This window comes from Dendropsophus ebraccatus, chromosome 7 (assembly GCF_027789765.1).
Source record: "Dendropsophus ebraccatus isolate aDenEbr1 chromosome 7, aDenEbr1.pat, whole genome shotgun sequence".
NCBI classification, from domain to species: Eukaryota; Metazoa; Chordata; class Amphibia; order Anura; family Hylidae; genus Dendropsophus; species Dendropsophus ebraccatus.
The window spans coordinates 147,077,760-147,097,405 of record NC_091460.1 but is presented as its reverse complement, the minus strand read 5'-3'; the positions used below and the strand labels follow the sequence as shown (position 1 = coordinate 147,097,405).

General features: G+C 42.8%; 1 protein-coding gene across 2 annotated transcripts in view; it reads left to right on the top strand.

The window, feature by feature from the left end:
• The window catches only part of GATB (glutamyl-tRNA amidotransferase subunit B), a 58,022-nt gene extending 39,842 nt beyond the window's left edge, over positions 1-18,180 (top strand). For both annotated transcript variants that reach the window (XM_069976890.1, XM_069976891.1), the window contains 4 exons: positions 3,961-4,094; positions 6,214-6,292; positions 16,649-16,783; positions 17,975-18,180. In XM_069976890.1, coding sequence (XP_069832991.1) covers positions 3,961-4,094; positions 6,214-6,292; positions 16,649-16,783; positions 17,975-18,103 — 477 coding nt within the window. In that variant the 3' untranslated portion in view covers positions 18,104-18,180. The remainder of the gene's footprint in view (positions 1-3,960; positions 4,095-6,213; positions 6,293-16,648; positions 16,784-17,974) is intronic.
• Positions 18,181-19,646: the final 1,466 nt, after the last annotated feature.

The window sequence follows — 19,646 nt, the reverse complement described above, 5'->3', positions numbered from 1 at the left end:
TACGCCTACAACTTTCTTGAAACATAGACCGACCTTCACCAAATGCTGCCGGCGTAAAGAAGACACATTGTAAAGGGAATTACCAGCTAATTTGTGTGGAATGACTTTTTCCTCTGTGGCAGAGATGTTAAAAAATTTTTAAAGTCAGAATCACTTGGATAAGTAAAAGTTAGGACCACATAAAGAGACACACCTCACTATGGGTATTGCTCCTTAAGATTAAAAGGCCGATCCTGAAGGATTAAAGTAAAATAAACAAAACATGGCTACTTTCTTCCAGAGACGGCACCACTCTTGTCATCAGTTTGTGTGTAGTATTGCAGCTCAGTGTAATAGAAGTACAATGCATAGAGTTGTAATACCACATACAACCTAAGGACAGGTATGATGCTGCCTTGGGGTAAAAAAAATCTGCATTTCTTAAATTCATGCTTAAAGGGGAAGTCCAGAATACGGCAAAGAAACCAAAAAAGTTATATTTGCCTGTCCTGGTGCCTGCGCAGTGCAGCTTCCTGCTTCTGGACCCCAGCTGGCAGTCTTCATAGCTCCCCTCTAGCTACTTCAAGACCCGGTCGACGGATGCCCTGCTCAGCCAGTGGGACGGGACACCACTACAGTGACTGGTTGGCTGAGGGGGCTAATTTCCACCCGCTTTTGATGTTCAACCCAGTACGTGAAATACCCAGAAACCAGGAGAAGAGGACACCCGGCGGGGTACAGGAGCCTGGTGATGCAGCACGGGGACAGGTGAGCATATTGTCTTTTTGAATTTTCCCCACCCCAATGCCAGACTTCTCCTTTAATGCCTGAAAAAAAGGATCACATCAGCCAACAAACAAGTGTTTTCTCCTTCATTGGCCATTTAACATTGACCTCTTATGAGGAGACGAGCGTTTTGAAAAACATTCATTTGGCCAAAAATTTGCTTGTGTTAAAAGGCATCTAGCCTCCAAATTCCCCAGATGTCAATCCAACCGGTCACCTGTGAGATTGCTATATACATTTACATGGTTCTTTGCATACACCTGTTGTAATTTCTATATTTGAAGTGGGTTTCCATAAATCTTTTAGAAGAGAGTTACCCGGTAGAGATGGAGGAGAAGCTCTGCAGATGTTTACAGCGTGGACGTCGCATAGTTTACTTTGTGCTACCTACTGTCTCGTAGAGAGTATTGTATTGACTCAAATAGACTCTCATCTGTAATGGCATGTCTGTGATCTTCTAAATTGGTTTTCACTTTGTAGTTATCCGTCTGCTGGAGTCCTGGCAGACACGCTAAAATATGTCAACTTACGAAAGACTGTCAGACAGCGCCGTACAAATGTCACCTCCCAGTGGATCTTTACTCATCATCTTTTGTTTGTTAGATTTTCTTTCTTGTTATGAAGTCTATGGGCATGCACCATCTCGAAGGCTCCGTAAATCAAAGTCTCCTTGTTTATATGCTGCTAAATTGACTGTTGATGTGAAGTTGCACAAAGTGTGTGTTATACGTTGCCCTCCTCTACTTAATTGTAATCATTCCCAAGTAGCTCAGGAGAATTCATATTTAGCTCTAAAGGAGCCCTCAGATGACTTATGCCTCCAATTGTTCTCCCTAAAGTTATCTCTACAGTACAAAGCAAGACTTTAAAGTGTCCTTGTCATTATAACTTTTAAAACTTAAATCAACAGTAGATGTGATATAAAGCAAGTTTGCTATTTTTTTTTTGTTATCATGGAAAACATGGGACTTCCTGCGTTCTGGCTCTAAAAACAGGTAGTCCGTGTTTCCCAGGTCATCTGAGCTCACGTAGAAAGCAGTCATGTGATTGACAGACACATTGAGCCATAACGCAGTAAGTATAGCTGTTATATAGCTGCCTTCAGGAGACTGGACCTGGATACAGTAAGTACAGCTGTTATATAGCTGCCTTCAGGAGACTGGACCTGGATACAGTAAGTATAGCTGTTATATAGCAGCCTTCAGGAGACTGGACCTGGATACAGTAAGTATAGCTGTTATATAGCAGCCTTCAGGAGACTGGACCTGGATACAGTAAGTACAGCTGTTATATAGCTGCCTTCAGGAGACTGGACCTGGATACAGTAAGTACAGCTGTTATATAGCTGCCTTCAGGAGACTGGACCTGGATACAGTAAGTATAGCTGTTATATAGCAGCCTTCAGGAGACTGGACCTGGATACAGTAAGTATAGCTGTTATATAGCAGCCTTCAGGAGACTGGACCTGGATACAGTAAGTATAGCTGGTATATAGCAGTCAGGAGACTGGACCTGGATACAGTAAGTATAGGTGTTATATAGCTGCCTTGAGGAGACTGGACCTGGAGACAGTAAGTATAGCTGTTTATATAGCTGCCTTGAGGAGACTGGACCTGGATACAGTAAGTATAGCTGGTATATAGCTGCCTTCAGGAGACTGGACCTGGATACAGTAAGTATAGCTGTTATATAGCTGCCTTCAGGAGACTGGACCTGAATTTCTGGTAAGTATAGCTCTGGTTTTCAGCATGATAACGAAACAAAAAAAAAATAATGAATGTAAATTTCACACTTGCTCTTTATCACATCTACTGTTGATTTACATTTTTAAAGTTATAACGGCAGTGACACTTTGTCACTTTGATAGCTTCATGTCCGTAATTAATATTTACTAGATAACCAGTAATACCCAGCACATTTGACATCCTTGGCAGGAATAACGCATTTGATGTACATGTTTCTCATTTTGTGCACGGTCTGTACTGTACCGATGTGCTGTGGAACAGACTTCTGAACTCAAGACATCATGAATTATTAGGATGTCAGAAGCTCCAAAACTGTGTCAGTACAATAGCGCGAAGACGTAAACTGTTTTGGAGCTCCTGGCATCGTAATGAATTATAATTTCAGGAGTTCAAAAGTCTGTTCCATAGCACATTGTCCGTAATTAGGTCAGAAACTTTTGAATGACTCCTTTAGAGTTCTGGTGGGACACAGTGTGCAGCAGCTTACTATGTTTCCCACCTACTCAGGTTAAAAAGTCCAGTGTGAAAAGTAAAAAATTATCAGGTTTCTTTTTTTAATAGAGATTGTGACATGGAAAAGGAAAACTTCAAATATTTTTCAAAATATAGAGCCTTCTAAAACATGACAATCTGCCATTTTTGGACACTAGGGAGACCAGCCAAACAATAACACTGCCCGCTGCTAGTGAAAGCGCTCAATGCAATGAAATCCTAGGTGCATTGCCCCCTGGGAAACATGAATATGCAAAAGAAGAGCCTGTGGAGCCTCATTGAAGAGTCTCGAAACACAGGACAAGCCAGATATCCCTCCGGGATATCAGTGCTCCTCACTGATAAGAGGCAACACCACGAAACAGCTGTATGAGGATAGATACCTGGCCTTGGTTTTTCCCTTGTCATTACATTGACTTATAGGGCCACTTAATTTCCCAGGGGGCAATGCACCTAGGATTTCACTGCATTGAGCGCTTTCACTTGCAGCCGGCAGTGTTATCGTTTGGCTGGTCTCCCTGAGATCAGTGATCTGTTTCTCTTCTTGCCCTACTAGGCATTGCTCCCACCTAGCCAGAATCCTGCTTCACACTGATGAGGGGCAACACCCCGAAACAGCTGTCTGTGGATGGATACCTGGCCTTGGTTTTTCCCTTGTCATTACATTGACTTATAGGGCCCCTTAGTATGGTGATTTTGGTGGTTTCCTTACAGGAGCCGCCCCTTAGCTCGGTCCTTCCTGGAGGGATATCTGGCTAGTCCTGGGTTTTCAAGACTCTTCAATGAAGCTCCACGGGCTCTTCTTTTGCAATTTTTTGACAATAGGTTCCCCTCACCAGTTTTACAGACTGTATATACCAGATGTGTGCTGGCATTAGCTTGATCTGTATTAAACAAATGGTTTTTTTTGTGCTCCACATAATTATTATGATGATGCCTGTCCATTGTTTTATCCTAGAACGAAGACGGACTTCGAGAATACTTTGAAGCAGTCGTGAAACTGTCTAAAGTTGACCCCAAGAAGATAATTGGCTGGGTAATTAAGGATTTGCTTGGTCACCTAAGGCATCAGAATCTCTCCATCAAACAAAGGTTAGCCGTGTTTACTGCAGCCTCTTCTCTAATAAACATAATAATAGCCTCTTCTCTAATAAACATAATAATAGCCTCTTCTCTAAGAAACTCGCCATTCTTATTTTAAATTGAAATACTTCCCCTTAGGTCTACCTCTAGCACACTTCAAAAATTTCAAGATACATACTTCTCTCAAGAATCATTAAGTGTAGTGTTTTTTAATGACAAACGGATCACTTAAAGGAATGAATGTAATAGTTTATTAGATCCTTTGAAATAAACTATTCTGGCAATGTCACAGTTCCTTCAGTCTTGGGGATTTCGTGGTCTTTTTCCCTTCAGACACACAAAGAAACATCATTGATAGCAGGAAAATAGCTCATTCCCCTTTCTCATTATATATATTTCCTAGTGCCGATTTGCATTATTGGTTTGAATGATGTTTTCAGAAAACAAGAACCGAGATAGTTACATGAAGACGTATTGTTGTCTGTTTTATGGCATTACTTTTCCAGCACAAATTGCCATACAGCTACCGAAGTCACCAGACTATTTCCTTAACTGTTAATATGTTTCTTAATGACCTTGTAGAGCGGCTACAGAGTAGAATCTCCATTTTTGCAGATGATACTAAACTGGGTAAAGTAATCAACTCAGAGGAGGATAATATATTACAGAGGGATTTGGAGAAGCTGGAGGCTTGGGCAGAGAAATGGCAAATGAAGTTTAATGTGGATAAATGTAAGGTTATAAAATAGAATAATAAGTACAGTTATGTGCTAAATAATAACAATGGGTAACACTGCTGAAAAGGACCTGGGGGTATTGGTGGACAGTAACCTCATCTATAGTGATCAGTGCCAGGCAGCAGCGGCCAAGGCTAATAAAATAATGGGACGCATCAAAAGAGGCCGAGATGCTAAAGATGAGGACATAGTTTTGCCTCTTTATAAATCACTGGTCAGATCACATATGGTATATACAGCACCGCGCACCGGTATAAAAGAAGGACACAGCTGTGACTATAACATTCTCATGGTGTCATGGCTAATTCATTAAATAAGTTCAAGGGAGGTCTGCATGCTTTTCTTGATAAATACAATATTATGGACATTAGATTTCTGGTGATACGTTGATCCAGGGATTTATTCTGATTCACATAGTTAATAAGGTTGAAAGAAGACAAGGGTCCATCAACCTATAGAAACCCTAGTGTGTTTATCCCATCACAGGGGCAACTGGCATCTGCCTCATAGAGGTTTTTGCCTTCCTCTGGATAAACACAGTAGGGTCTCTGTAGGGTTGATGGACCCTAGTCTTCTTTCAACCTTATTAACTGTTACTATGTAATTAATTTATCTGATTCCTGTTACCTGTAAAGGGTCCAGTTTCATTAACAAAAGGTTTTTTTTTCGGTATTTGCTTAAATAAATAAAGGCTCAACAAACCTGCGTATACCTCAAAGTGATATTAAACAGATGTTTTAACAGTTATGGTGTATTAAAGGGGTATTCCAAGAAAATCAACTTTTCCCCTGTCCAGGGGAAAAGTAGGAGATTGCAGGGGGCCCGACCTCTGTACCCCCGCAATCTCTGAATAGGCCCCCTGGGCTTCTGTATTATGACAACAGCCACTGGTACTACACTTGACCCGCATCTCTGTTCATTCCAGCTCTTTCCATCACTCCATAAGAATGAATGGAGTCGCGGGTCATGTGCCCTACCCGCGGCCGTATTCATGATACAGAAGCAGAGGGGGTAGGCGATATGGAGATTAGTGGGGGGTACAGAGGTCAGACCCCCTGCAATCCCCTAAAAAGTTGATTTTCTTGGAAAAACCCTTCTGTTTTAATAATGTAGTGTGAATCTCTGCACTGTTTCCATACGGTGGTGGCCTAGCCAACTGGTTGTACAGGGAAATGCAGCACTGCTGTGTAGGAAAACCACAGACGGCGATCCAGCCTGAAACGAAGCCGGAGAGAAAGCGCAGCAGCATAAGTGCCTCCTCGGCTGTCAATTAAATCTAAGAGTTTTGTTCCATTATAATCTATAAAACAAATGGGTCTAATCTCCCGCCAGCTGGGCTTTGAAGCGCTGTTATATTATTTTGATTTTTCCTTTTTTTTTTTTTTTTTTAGTGCCGTCAGTCCCAGCTCATTAGCGGAACTTATAAAACTTTTAGAGAAAAGAATGATCTCTTCTTCAGCTGCTAAAGAGGTAGGTGCACATACATCGGCTTCCTATGGTTTTATTGCATAGAAACATTGCAGCCTTGTGACTGTTGTCACCTCACATACAGGATTCAAGAAACACTCCAGCCCCACTTTTAATTTTGCTTCTTTACAGTGACTTCTTGAGTCCATCAGTTATCCTTTTCCTCGCTGGGTTCTGCATTATAACATTCACATTGCTCAAAGGGGTTTTCTGGGTTTATAACATTGATGGCATTTCTATAGGCAGAATTATAAGGCCTATACTGTGAAACATCTTTTTTTTTTTTTTTTAAATTTTAGAGTCAGATGCTGAAAAATATACACAGTATATTGTATCTGTTTATCTTGGATTACTCGTTGAACCCCTATTGTGAATGGTCTGACCCTGTCTTGTGTGTATACTGGGGTTAAAACCCTAAACTAAAGTCATCTGTAGGATAAAGGAGGTTGATTCCAAATCTGTAGCTTTCTTCTCCTTTGTATTTCCCCGCTGTAAGCCTACAGACTGGGCATGTTGCCGCATAGAGAGGACGGCCAAGCTCCGGAATATAAAGGAGAGGACGACTGAGCTCCGGAATATAAAGGAGAGGATGACTAAGCTCCGGAATATAAAGGAGAGGACGACTGAGCTCCGGAATATAAAGGAGAGGACGACTAAGCTCCGGAATATAAAGGAGAGGACGACTGAGCTCCGGAATATATTGGAGAAGACGACTGAGCTCCGGAATATAAAGGAGAGGACGACTGAGCTCCGGAATATAAAGGAGAGGACGACTGAGCTCCGGAATATAAAGGAGAGGACGACTGAGCTCCGGAATATAAAGGAGAGGACGACTGAGCTCTGGAATATAAAGGAGAGGATGACTAAGCTCCGTAATATAAAGGAGAGGACGACTGAGCTCCGGAATATAAAGGAGAGGACGACTGAGCTCCGGAATATATTGGAGAAGACGACTGAGCTCCGGAATATATTGGAGAAGACGACTGAGCTCCGGAATATATTGGAGAAGACGACTGAGCTCCGGAATATAAAGGAGAGTACGACTGAGCCCCAGAATATAAAGGAGAGGATGACTGAGCTCCGGAATATAATGGAGAGGACGATTCAGCTCCAGAATAAAATGGAGAAGACTACTCGGCTCCAGAATATAATGGAGAAGACTACTCGGCTCCAGAATATAATGGGGAGGACGACTCGGCTCCGGAATTAAATGGAGAGGACTCCTGAGCTCCGGAATATAATGGAGAAGACTATTCAGCTCCGGAATATAATGGGGAGGACGACTGAGCTCCGGAATATAATGGAGAAGACTATTCAGCTCCGGAATATAATGGAGAGGACTACTCAGCTCCAGAATATAATGGAGAAGACTACTCAGCTCCAGAATATAATGGAGAAGACTACTCAGCTCCGGAATATAATGCAGAAGACTACTCCGCTCCGGAATATAATGGAGAAGACTACTCAGCTCCAGAATATAATTGAGAAGACTACTCAGCTCCAGAATATAATGGAGAGGACTCCTGAGCTCCGGAATATAATGGAGAGGACTCCTGAGCTCCGGAATATAATGGAAAGGACCATTCAGACTCCTTCATTTGTGGCTTAAACCAAGTGAATGCAAGAACATAGAAAGATACAAACTGCAGATATAGACTTAGCGCTGTATACTCTACTGATGTATAATCCACTGATAACTTAAATTTAGTGGTTGTTGTGGAGGTGACAGAATCCTTTAAACAATATGTCCTTTTTTGATGACTCCTTCCTTTACTTACTGCTGTTACAGTTGGGGGTACAGTGAGGTTTTATGTCGTGCCGCCTTGGACTACAGCTATAGTTCGGTAGTTGTAGTCATTCATTAGCTCACAGAAGTCTCGGTGAAGCCCAGGCCTCTCTGATGGATTACAGCATGACTGAGTAGGTGTTCATCTTGGAGATACTTGGGATAGAGGTTCCAGCCAATAGGAAAGAGGAAAAAAGGAATATATATATATATATATATATATATATATATATATATATATATATATATATATATATATATATATATATATATATATATATATTTTTTTTTTTTTTTATATGGCTTTCCTCGGATACTTTACAACCATGCCAGTGGAGTCGTCGATTTCCTCTTTGGTAATCGTCTTCCATCTCTTGGTCCCTATTAACAGTGTGAATGAGTATGTAGCATGAAACAGAACGCAAGAAGAGACCTGGAGGATTTGCTGCTCCACATAGTAACACGACAACATCATTACAGTCTGAACGTGTTACGATCTCCTCTCTGATGCATCAGGATTTACTATGAAGCATATTATAATAACGGCATAATGATAAGTCACAATCATTCAGGAATGCAGAGAAATGGTAAATTAAGAAATCTCAGACCATAATAAAAAATAATACAAAAATAACAAACCTCTCAGCACTGATAATAGCTGAAAGGACCAGGAGCACATTTAGACACGAGACCCTGACCGAACCAAACCAGGACCGTCCGACCCTTTTCTGCAGATATTTTGGAATTTATTATCCCTGAGACATTGACGTTTTCTTAGTTGTAGCGGTGATAGGTGATATGTCTGGTACTTTTTGTCCTTTCGGAGTACAAGTTAATTTACCACATTAGATACTTCAGATTCAAAGTGCAGGTAGGAACATTCATAGCAGAAAAGAAGCAGCAAATATAAATGTAATTCTAGATTATAATCTGCTGCTGAAAAGCTGTTGGATGTGACACAATAAATTGGATCTTCTCAGTTTAGTTTTGCTGCATGAAAAGCACAATTTGCTGTTTGTTTCGGCGCTTTTCACAATTGTACTTGACTACCAGTGTAGTGCAGCTTTCTACTAAATAGAGGGAAAAAGTTATTTTTTTTGTTTCTTTAACCCTTGGGGGGGCAGAGCTTTTAGTTGCAGTATTTCTGGCAGTTCTTCATTCAGCTTTCTGAGTTTACGGTTTATTCCAAGAGCCAAACAGTTTACTTCTATTTTTCAGTGGACATAATAATGTGTGATTTTTGTGGGACAAGTTGTACTTTTTATGGCATCTTCATGGGGTTATGAGGTTCATCGGACCTGGACCAGGTGAGCAGGAAAGGCAAAGTTTCCTCCTTCTGTTGAGCATAAATGATCATTCAATGTCTTAGGAGGATTAAACCTTCCCTTTCTTGCTCACCTGGTCAGCGGCTCTTCATAAGAAAAGTATTGGCACTCACCACCTGAGCTACTAAAACTTCTGTCTTTATTTGGAGCTGTTTAAAATATTAAAGGGGTACTCCAGCATGGGGGCACTTTTGCGCTGGGACCGGGGACAAGGTAGCCGAGGGAAAAGACATCCAGTCACCTCCCCGGTTCCAGCGGCGATCCCGCATTGCGGCGCTCCGGTTCCCGCCTCCTTCACTGAGTGGCTGAGCGGACCTGAGACGTCATGTCTCGGGCCTGCGTCAGACACCCGGAAGCGGCCGGACACCGGAGCGCCGCGATGTGGGACCCGCCGCTGAAACCGGGGAGGTGAGTGGACGTCTTTTCCCTCGGCCACCTCGTCCCCGGTCCAAGCGCAAAAGTACCCGCACGCTGGAGTACACCTTTAATACAACCTTGTTTCATGCTCACTACCACTGTGTGGCCATGCAGCCTTGAAGTGCTAGTAATCACGAAGCGACGTTGTTGCTGCTGAGTGTGCTCGCACATCGTGATCCTGTATATGCCTGCAACATTATAATCCGCTCCAAGTAAAGCCTGTTTTAACAACTCAAGTGGTGAGTGCCAATACTTTTCTTTCTTCTTTGTACATGAAAATAACAAGCACCCCTCCTCTTTCATCCAGAATATCTTAGTCTTTTTCACATTTATCAACCAATTTTTACCTTTTTTTTTTTAGAGGGGGGGAGGGGCATGGGACGACAATGGAAAAAATGCAGTTGTCTGTTTTGTTTTGAACTTACCCCTTTTAATTATGTGATAAAAAGGACATTAGAACTTTTATTATCTGTGTCAGAACGGTCACAGCGATACCAAATTCAAGATTTGTATTTTGTACTTTTTCTTTTTTTCAAAGCTTTGCAGGAATGTGTTCTCCCGATCACTGATATATTATACTGCAATACTACTACATTCCCTACTACTAAATCTGAATTCCCAGACACCCTAGGGAATACCCCTTTAACTAAAGTAGTTGGCAAGAAATACCTAGGAATAACCTTGTTCTTCAGAAGATGAGCTCGTCAATCACGTTATGTGTTAATGTTTGCTTGTAACATGTCTATTCTTATTCCAGTGAGTGTCAAGTGCTAGGGGTGGCTGGAAGGCACGATGAGAGGATGGAATTAGGATGCTCAGAACATAATACACAGCTATTAATACTAGCCATAAAAATACTGAGGACGGATTCAGCTGCATTCCATTTCCCACCCACATTTCACTTGAAGGAAATGGCTAAACACTTAGCTTGTTCTTCTGCTTACAGAACTTGGAGAAAATGACAGCAGCATTACATATAGAAATAGGCAAAAATCTGTCCAATTCACATTATTATTCAGAACATACCATTGTTTCCTGTGTCTGTGCGTCATTTCCTACAGATCACCGTATTTGGGCTGTGACTAGAGTTGAGGAGATGGGGCCTGTGGTTCCCTTGGTCCTTGCACTGCTTCCCCTTACCGTACTGTATGTCGTATGTTTGCATAATCAGTAATGTGAAAGAAGATGATTTAATTTAAAGGGGAACTCAGGATGGAGAAAATTATTTTCTATGAAAAAAATGTAAGTTATATGACTGTCTCTATATAATGTACTATGGTGTCTGCACAGTTCTGCTGCACTGGTAATTGATTGACATCCAGGAAATGAAGAAAACTCTCTGCAATCTGCTCACATTGAGTTTGTTTGCTGAGTACAGACTGAGGATGTGGTCATAAAAGAGTGGGGCATCAATGTCAGGCCCATAAAGGGGCAGGGTATGCGTGGGAGGGGGGCAACAAGAGACTACTAGGAGATGTAGTCTGATATCATGGGGAAAGGTCTAGCAAGAGAGCGGGCAGAAAACTGCGCCAGAGGAGCGTGACTGCTGTACAACCACATAAAGAGTGCCGGAGGGGAACATAGATAAGATCAAAACTGATATCGATTTTTTTTTTTTTTAAGCAAGTTCCCCTTCAACAAAAACTGTTTTGTTGTTTATAGACTGTATAATTCTTTTATATATGTAGTAGGGGAAGGATAAATACTGCCACTTGTGCCCTCCTATCACAGCCATCACATACTCACTGTACAGCCCCGGCACTAGGAGTCTTCCAGCCTAGCTGTCTCTCCGTCAGCCTCCCCCCATGTAGTAGTTGCTAACAGCTGCTGGGTACTTTCTCTCCCCCATCTAGTCATCCCCAGCTCTCTCAGCCCAACCCCAGTCCTGGCTGTATCGGTGGCAGCTCGTCATCCAAGCTCACTTGCTCTCTCTCACACACAACACACACTTATATTTTGTGCCAGAACCCTGGAGCGTTTATCTCAGTAAAGCTGTTCAGTTGTAATGTAATAACCGCACGGAGCCATTTTCTCTGTTGATAATGGAAAAAAATGTAAAAAGCTGATCTGCACAACCCTACAACACTCATACAGCTCTACAACACACAACTCTACAACACTCGTACAGCTCTACAACGCACAACTCTACAACACTCGTACAGCTCTACAACGCACAACTCTACAACATTCGTACAGCTCTACAACGCACAACTCTACAACACTCGTACAGCTCTACAACGCACAACTCTACAACACTCGTACAGCTCTACAACGCACAACTCTACAACACTCGTACAGCTCTACAACGCACAACTCTACAACACTCGTACAGCTCTACAACGCACAACTCTACAACACTCGTACAGCTCTACAACGCACAACTCTACAACACTCGTACAGCTCTACAACGTACAACTCTACAACACTCGTACAGCTCTACAACGCACAACTCTACAACGCACAACTCTACAACACTTGTACAGCTCTACAACGCACAACTCTACAACACTTGTACAGCTCTACAATGCACAACTCTACAACACTCGTACAGCTCTACAACGCACTGCTCTACAACGTACAACTCTACAACACTCATACAACTCTACAATACACAACTCTACAACGCACAACTCTACAATACACAACTCTACAACGCACTGCTCTACAACAGCCATCAGTCACTTTCCCCTTACTCCCTAGTAAAGATAAGCCAAGAGTGCAGGTTTCTTTAAATGAAGGGAAGGGAAGCTGTGTCTGGCAGAAGCTTATCTCCTCCAGGGCCAAAGGTTGGAGCATCTAGGCACAGATCCACCCCAAGGGACCTGACAAAGATATGCTGCATCCCTGCACTGATCTGTTAAGTTGGCGACTTCTATTGCCTTTACAGGTCAAAGGTTTAAACTTCTGGCTCACTGGTGACTGAGGAGTTGTTGCTGCAGGTCAGAGGCCAAGCACTACATATACAAAACTACACTACACCGCTGTCATGGGGAAGAGGAGACCTGCCATATAATCAGATCAGGGAGGAGGTTTGAGATTCTCATGCGGCCGGAGAACCAGTATGGCTGCACTATCTGCTCTATGGATAAAATGTCCCTGGGATTCTGTACCCCCCCCCCCCCCAGCTCTGCCGTGTGCATCCGGCCTAATGCAGTTTATCAGTTAGAGAGTAATTCTATTTTTATGGGATGTTTATTCCGTCTTGCAGAAAGTTTTTTTTCTTCTCCTTGAGGTTTAATTGCTGTGATCAGTGATACATGAAAACTTTTTATGTTCTTGTGCAGGTGAGAGATGATAAATGTGCTTCATAAATCATACAAATCTATTACCAAATGTAAATGATAAAGCTTTTATAAGAGACGTTCAAGCCTCTTCAGGGCCCGTTCACCAAACTACTCTGGCATCTCTCTCCCAGCGTGGATATAGGTGGACCCAATGCTTGATGTGTATATATATATACATCGGCCCCTTTAACACATGTTCTTATGGAACAGAATGAGAAGCGGTCCCTCTAAGCTCCTTCCCACATTGGGGTCTGTACCAGCATTAAACTCCACAAATAGGACAAAACTACATTTTATTTTTTTTTTAGAAACTCTGAGGGGGAAGAATGTTATAACTTTATACTGTGATATACGGCTGGTGTTACATTATTAGCACAGAGACGGATAATCCCTCTGTGTTACAGGTTTTATTACCAGGTTCCTACTTGGCTGCTCTCTACGTCCCTGATGTTGCATCATTCATTATTAGATAAATCTTTATTTGCACAGAATTTATTATTAAAGATGTTCTGACAATGAAAGCCCAAACTTTTCATATTGCATAAAGGAATTGGTGCTGAAACCCAACCCTCCTGTCACTGTCCGACTGCCTGGGGGGTGGGGGGTGCAGGTGGTGGAAGGCACTAGTGCTCCTCTTGTCACTGGGGGGTTTCCGGGGGTGACTGTACCATGGAGGTAGAGACCACATGTTTTGCAGATGGGGGCCGGGCCCTTCTGCCCCACAGGCCCCATAGCTGCTGCGTGGTCTGCCTCCATGGTAGCTACACCACTGCTGCTTAGCGTCTTCCTGTGTTTGGCTTCTGATACTTGCTCCTTTGTACTTCATAGAGATTGTTACCTACTGTTTCCGAACCACAGCAAGTATTTGTGTTCCCTTGTGCTCTAGCCTTGTGTTACCCTGGCATTATTAGAAGCCACATACCTATATATTACTCACACCACACACACACACACACACATATATAAAGTACACTTCATTGCACCGCCCTCTGTTTCCAATACTACTACTACACACCTACTTGTGTACTCTTTCTTATCTTGATTTCTTATATTTTACTTAAAAAACGGCACACACCGTCAGCACCTGAGTATGCGGCACATGTCTGGAACATGTCTATAAAGCCCAGACATTTGTGCCATACGTCTACGGCATGTGCTGCTAAGGGGTTAAAAAAGAATCTGGAGATCTAAGACTGACGTGTTTGCTTTAAAGAGTTTTTCCAACATCAAAATCTTTCCTCTCTCCAGGGGATAAGGGGGTAACTAACTGATTCATACAGATTTGACCACTGGGACCCCTAATCCTGAGACTGCTGAGCTAACCAATGTCTGGTAGACCCATAGAGTATGAGTGGAGCTGTGACTGCGCACATACACTCACCGGCCACTTTATTAGGTACACCTGTCCAACTGCACGTTACCACTTAATTTCTAATCAGCCAATCACATGGCGGCAACTCAGTGCATTTAGGCATGTAGACATGGTCAAGACAATCTCCTGCAGTTCAAACCGAGCATCAGTATGGGGAAGAAAGGTGATTTGAGGGCCTTTGAACGTGGCATGGTTGTTGGTGCCAGAAGGGCTGGTCTGAGTATTTCAGAAACTGCTGATCTACTGGGATTTTCACGCACAACCATCTCTAGGGTTTACAGAGAATGGTCCGAAAAAGAAAAAACATCCAGTGAGCGGCAGTTCTGTGGGCGGAAATGCCTTGTTGATGCCAGAGGTCAGAGGAGAATGGGCAGACTGGTTCCAGCTGATAGAAAGGCAACAGTGACTCAAATAGCCAACCGTTACAACCAAGGTAGGCAGAAGAGCATCTCTGAACGCACAGTACGGCCAACTTTGAGGCAGATGGGCTACAGCAGCAGAAGACCACACCGAGGGCCACTCCGCTCAGCTAAGAACAGGAAACTGAGGCTACAATTTGCACAAGCTCATCGAAATTGGACAGTAGAAGATTGGAAAAACGTTGCCTGGTCTGATGAGTCTCGATCTCTGCTGCGACATTCGGATGGTAGGGTCAGAATTTGGCGTCAACAACATGAAAGCATGGATCCATCCTGCCTTGTATCAACGGTTCAGGCTGGTGGGGGTGGTGTCATGGTGTGGGGAATATTTTCTTGGCACTCTTTGGGCCCCTTGGTACCAATTGAGCATGGTTGCATAGCCACAGCCTACCTGAGTATTGTTGCTGACCATGTCCATCCCTTTATGACCACAATGGACCCAACATCTGATGGCGACTTTCAGCAGGATAATGCGCCATGTCATAAAGCTAGAATCATCTCAGACTGGTTTCTTGAACATGACAATGAGGTCACTGTACTCCAATGGCCTCCACAGTCACCAGATCTCAATCCAATAGAGCATCTTTGGGATGTGGTGGAACGGGAGATTGGCATCATGGATGTGCAGCCGACAAATCTGCGGCAACTGTGTGATGTCATCATGTCAATATGGACCAAAATCTCTGAGGAAGCTTCCAGCACCTTGTTGTATCTATGCCACCAAGAATTGAGGCAGCTCTGAAGGCAAAAGGGGGTCCAACCCGTTACTAGCATGGTGTACCTAATAAAGTGGCCGCTGAGTGTAAAGTTTTTGTTTGTTTTTGCATCATTTTGGCTCCTGTACAGACCTGTAGCCCAGCATGTTATACTATTTAAAAAAAAAAAGTTTTCCTTTTTAAGTTTTGTCCGTGAGGCGCATCATTCAGCGTACCATGATCGGTTGGTTATTTTCTGCTTACCTTTTTCTGTCCTGTAACCTGTACATTTGAAAACTTAAATAAAGAATGGTTAAAAAAAAGGTTTTCCTACAAAAGGACTTGTGAGTGTTCAGATAAAGATGGCGGGCTACAGCATTTGTCCGTCTGTATCCAGTCAATAGATTTGAATAGAATAGCAGCGCCATATACACCTGCTCCTTGGACCTGTTCTTGTGATCAGTGAAGGTCCCAGTGGTCAGAGGACTATCAGTCAATATGACTTATCCTTAAAGTGTCACTGTCATCACAAAAAACGTTTGACTTGTCATAGAGAATTTTTGATCCGACCGGTACCGATTGGGAGAACGATTGGGGAGTGGACTGCAGAGCGTCCTCTCCCGGCACTGAGATAGAAAAAAGAGTCAGAGTTATAATGGAGCTCTATGGAGCCCTACTCTGCAGCACAGTCCTCTGACCGCTCGTTCTCCTGACTGGTACGGGTGTGAACACTCAGACCTGGACCGATCAGAACTTTTAATGTCTCCATGACTTGTCAATTCTTTGGGCAGATGGCGGATTGAATCTGAGAAATTCAATGGGAGAAGCAGAACTTCAGTTGGAGTCTGCTGTGTGTCCTCCGCTCGAAATGTCCTTGCATATTCCATAGTGTGAACGTATCCTTATAGAAACTGAGGATGCTTAGACAATTGTTATGTTATGCTTTAGGAATACAGAAAAGTTGAAAATTTGTGATACCCTAAGCCAGGAAGTCCATATTAGCCAGGGAATCTGCGCTTTCTTGACTAATTTGAAGCCTTTTTCCTTGTGTTAAACTCCAGGTGTTCCAGGATCTGTGCAAGGGAGAAGGAAAGACCCCGACACAAATCATCAACGAGAAGAATCTGGGACTTATCATTGATAGGAAACAGCTAGAGGACATCTGCCAGAAGATTGTAGATGGCCACAAAGAAGAGGTATTGCATCTTCCCGAGTTCTGTATGTGCGTCAAGTCGCTTATTTGTACTTTTTGTGCTTATTTATATCAGATTCTTAATTCCCATTGCTTCATTCTTAGACTTTCAGTAGGAGGTTTGTAAAAATGATGATGAGCTCGGTAAAATATTTTCTGGTAATCTTATCGTTTAACACTGAAAGTGTACCTGTCATTTTTCAGTACAAGCGATTTTAAGAAACTCTGTAAGGCTGCCTTCACACACACCGGATCTGCAGCAGATTTTATGGTGCAGATTTGATGCTGTGTTCAGTTATTTAGATCTAATTTGCTGCGGATCCGGTGTGTGTGAAGCTACCATAAAAGCTTTTATTAAGCAAAATCGTTCTGTACTCAGAAAGTGATTTTCCTACGTCGTTCCCCCCCCTCACTTCAGAAGAAGCAGGATTTCTGTGTCCGTTATGATCTGTGGAGGGGGGAGGGGCAGAGTGGGATGAGTGAGCACGGAGGGGAGAAAAGACAGCCCTGCGCAGCACAACACCCTTCAATCTTCTCTCTCCAAGCTCCCAGATAAGCACTGACCTTTCTGACCTGTGAATCCAGCGTTTTATGTGCCCAGTCTCCAAACTGCACAGCTGCTTCTCTGCTCTCCCTGCTCACTCATCCCCCTCAGTCCCTCCACAGGATATAATGGACTCAGCGGAACCAGTCTTCACTTTGCTCTCCTGTAATAAAGACGACTTTGCCGATAATGCACAGATAAGTAGAGAGTTTAGCCGGACAGAGCAATGCATCAAAGTTTTTTGTTTTTGATCGTTTTTTGTGTATATATATATGTGTGTGTGTGTGTGGGGGGGGGGGGTATTTATGTTTTTTTGTTCTGTTTTTATTTCATCGCTTGTTCCCCATTGTCATTCTACTGTATGGTTTAGTAATTGGATTCCCACTGCAGCTGCAGCTATAGTTGTCACTGTGCTTAGTTTAGCTCGGACCAATTAAGGGATTGGCAGTGCCGCCTCCTCTCTTCAGTCCCGATTGCTTAGTGGCCTTTCACGATATCGGAGAATACACTGGGAAATAAACAGACTCTCAGCCGGAGATTTTAGTAAATGATGATGATGATGATGATGATAGACATAGAAAACAACCTAGAAATATCATCCCTTCACCTACTTATCGGGACTACTTATAATAGTTCTCATCTTTTTTATAGGTTGCCGCCATACAACAAGGAAACCTTAAAGTTATGCACAAGCTGATTGGCTTAGTCCAGAAGACTACAAAAGGGCGAGCGGATCCAGTTCTTGTAAAGACTATACTAGAAAAAAAGGTCTTACCTTGATTTATTTCCTCAGAAAACATTTTGGTGGATATATATCCATTTACACCTTTACTGCTATATTTATTTTTTTCTCATTAAAATCAAGATACTGAAATATATTCTCTCTTTGTTCTGATGTTTTTGTTTTCCGATAGTTTTATAGCTATATAACAGCTATACTTACTTATCCAGGTCCGGTCTCCTGAAGGCAGCTATATAACAGCTATACTTACTGTATCCAGGTCCAGTCTCCTGAAAGCAGCTATATACCAGCTATACTTACTGTATCCAGGTCCAGTCTCCTGAAGGCAGCTATATACCAGCTATACTTACTGTATCCAGGTCCAGGCTCCTGAAGGCTTCTATATAACAGCTATACTTACTGTATCCAGGTCCAGTCTCCTGAAGGCTGCTATATAACAGCTATACTTACTTTATACAGGTCCAGTCTCCTGAAGGCAGCTATATAATAGCTATAGTTACTGTATCCAGGTCCAGTCTCCCGAAGGCAGCTATGTACCAGCTATACTTACTGTATCCAGGTCCAGTCTCCTGAAGGCTGCTATATAACAGCTATACTTTCTGTATCCAGGTCCAGTCTCCTGAAGGCAGCTATATAACAGCTATACTTACTGTATCCAGGTCCAGTTTCCTTAAGGCAGCTATACTTACTGTATCCAGGTCCAGTCTCCTTAAGGCAGCTATATAACAGCTATACTTACTGCATCCAGTTCCAGTCTCCTGAAGGCAGCTATATACCAGCTATACTTATCAGAAATCCAGGTCCAGTCTCCTGAAGGCAGCTATATAACAGCTATACTTACTGTATCCAGGTCCAGTCTCCTGAAGGCAGCTTTATAACAGCTATACTTACTGTATCCAGGTCCAGTCTCCTGAAGGCAGCTATATAACAGCTATATACTTACTGTATCCAGGTCCAGTCTCCTGAAGGCAGCTATATACCAGCTATACTTACGGTATCCAGGTCCAGTCTCCTGAAGGCTGCTATATAACAGCTATACTTACTGTATCCAGGTCCAGTCTCCTGAAGGCTGCTATATAACAGCTATACTTACTGTATCCAGGTCCAGTCTCCTGAAGGCAGCTATATACCAGCTATACTTACTGTATCCAGGTCCAGTCTCCTGAAGGCTGCTATATAACAGCTATACTTACTGTATCCAGGTCCAGTCTCCTGAAGGCAGCTATATACCAGCTATACTTACTGTATCCAGGTCCAGTCTCCTGAAGGCAGCTATATAACAGCTATACTTACTGTATCCAGGTCCAGTCTCCTGAAGGCAGCTATATAACAGCTATACTTACTGTATCCAGGTCCAGTCTCCTGAAGGCAGCTATATACCAGCTATACTTACTGTATCCAGGTCCAGTCTCCTGAAGGCAGCTATATAACAGCTATACTTACTGTATCCAGGTCCAGTCTCCTGAAGGCAGCTATATAACAGCTATACTTACTGTATCCAGGTCCAGTCTCCTGAAGGCAGCTATATAACAGCTATACTTACTGTATCCAGGTCCAGTCTCCTGAAGGCAGCTATATAAC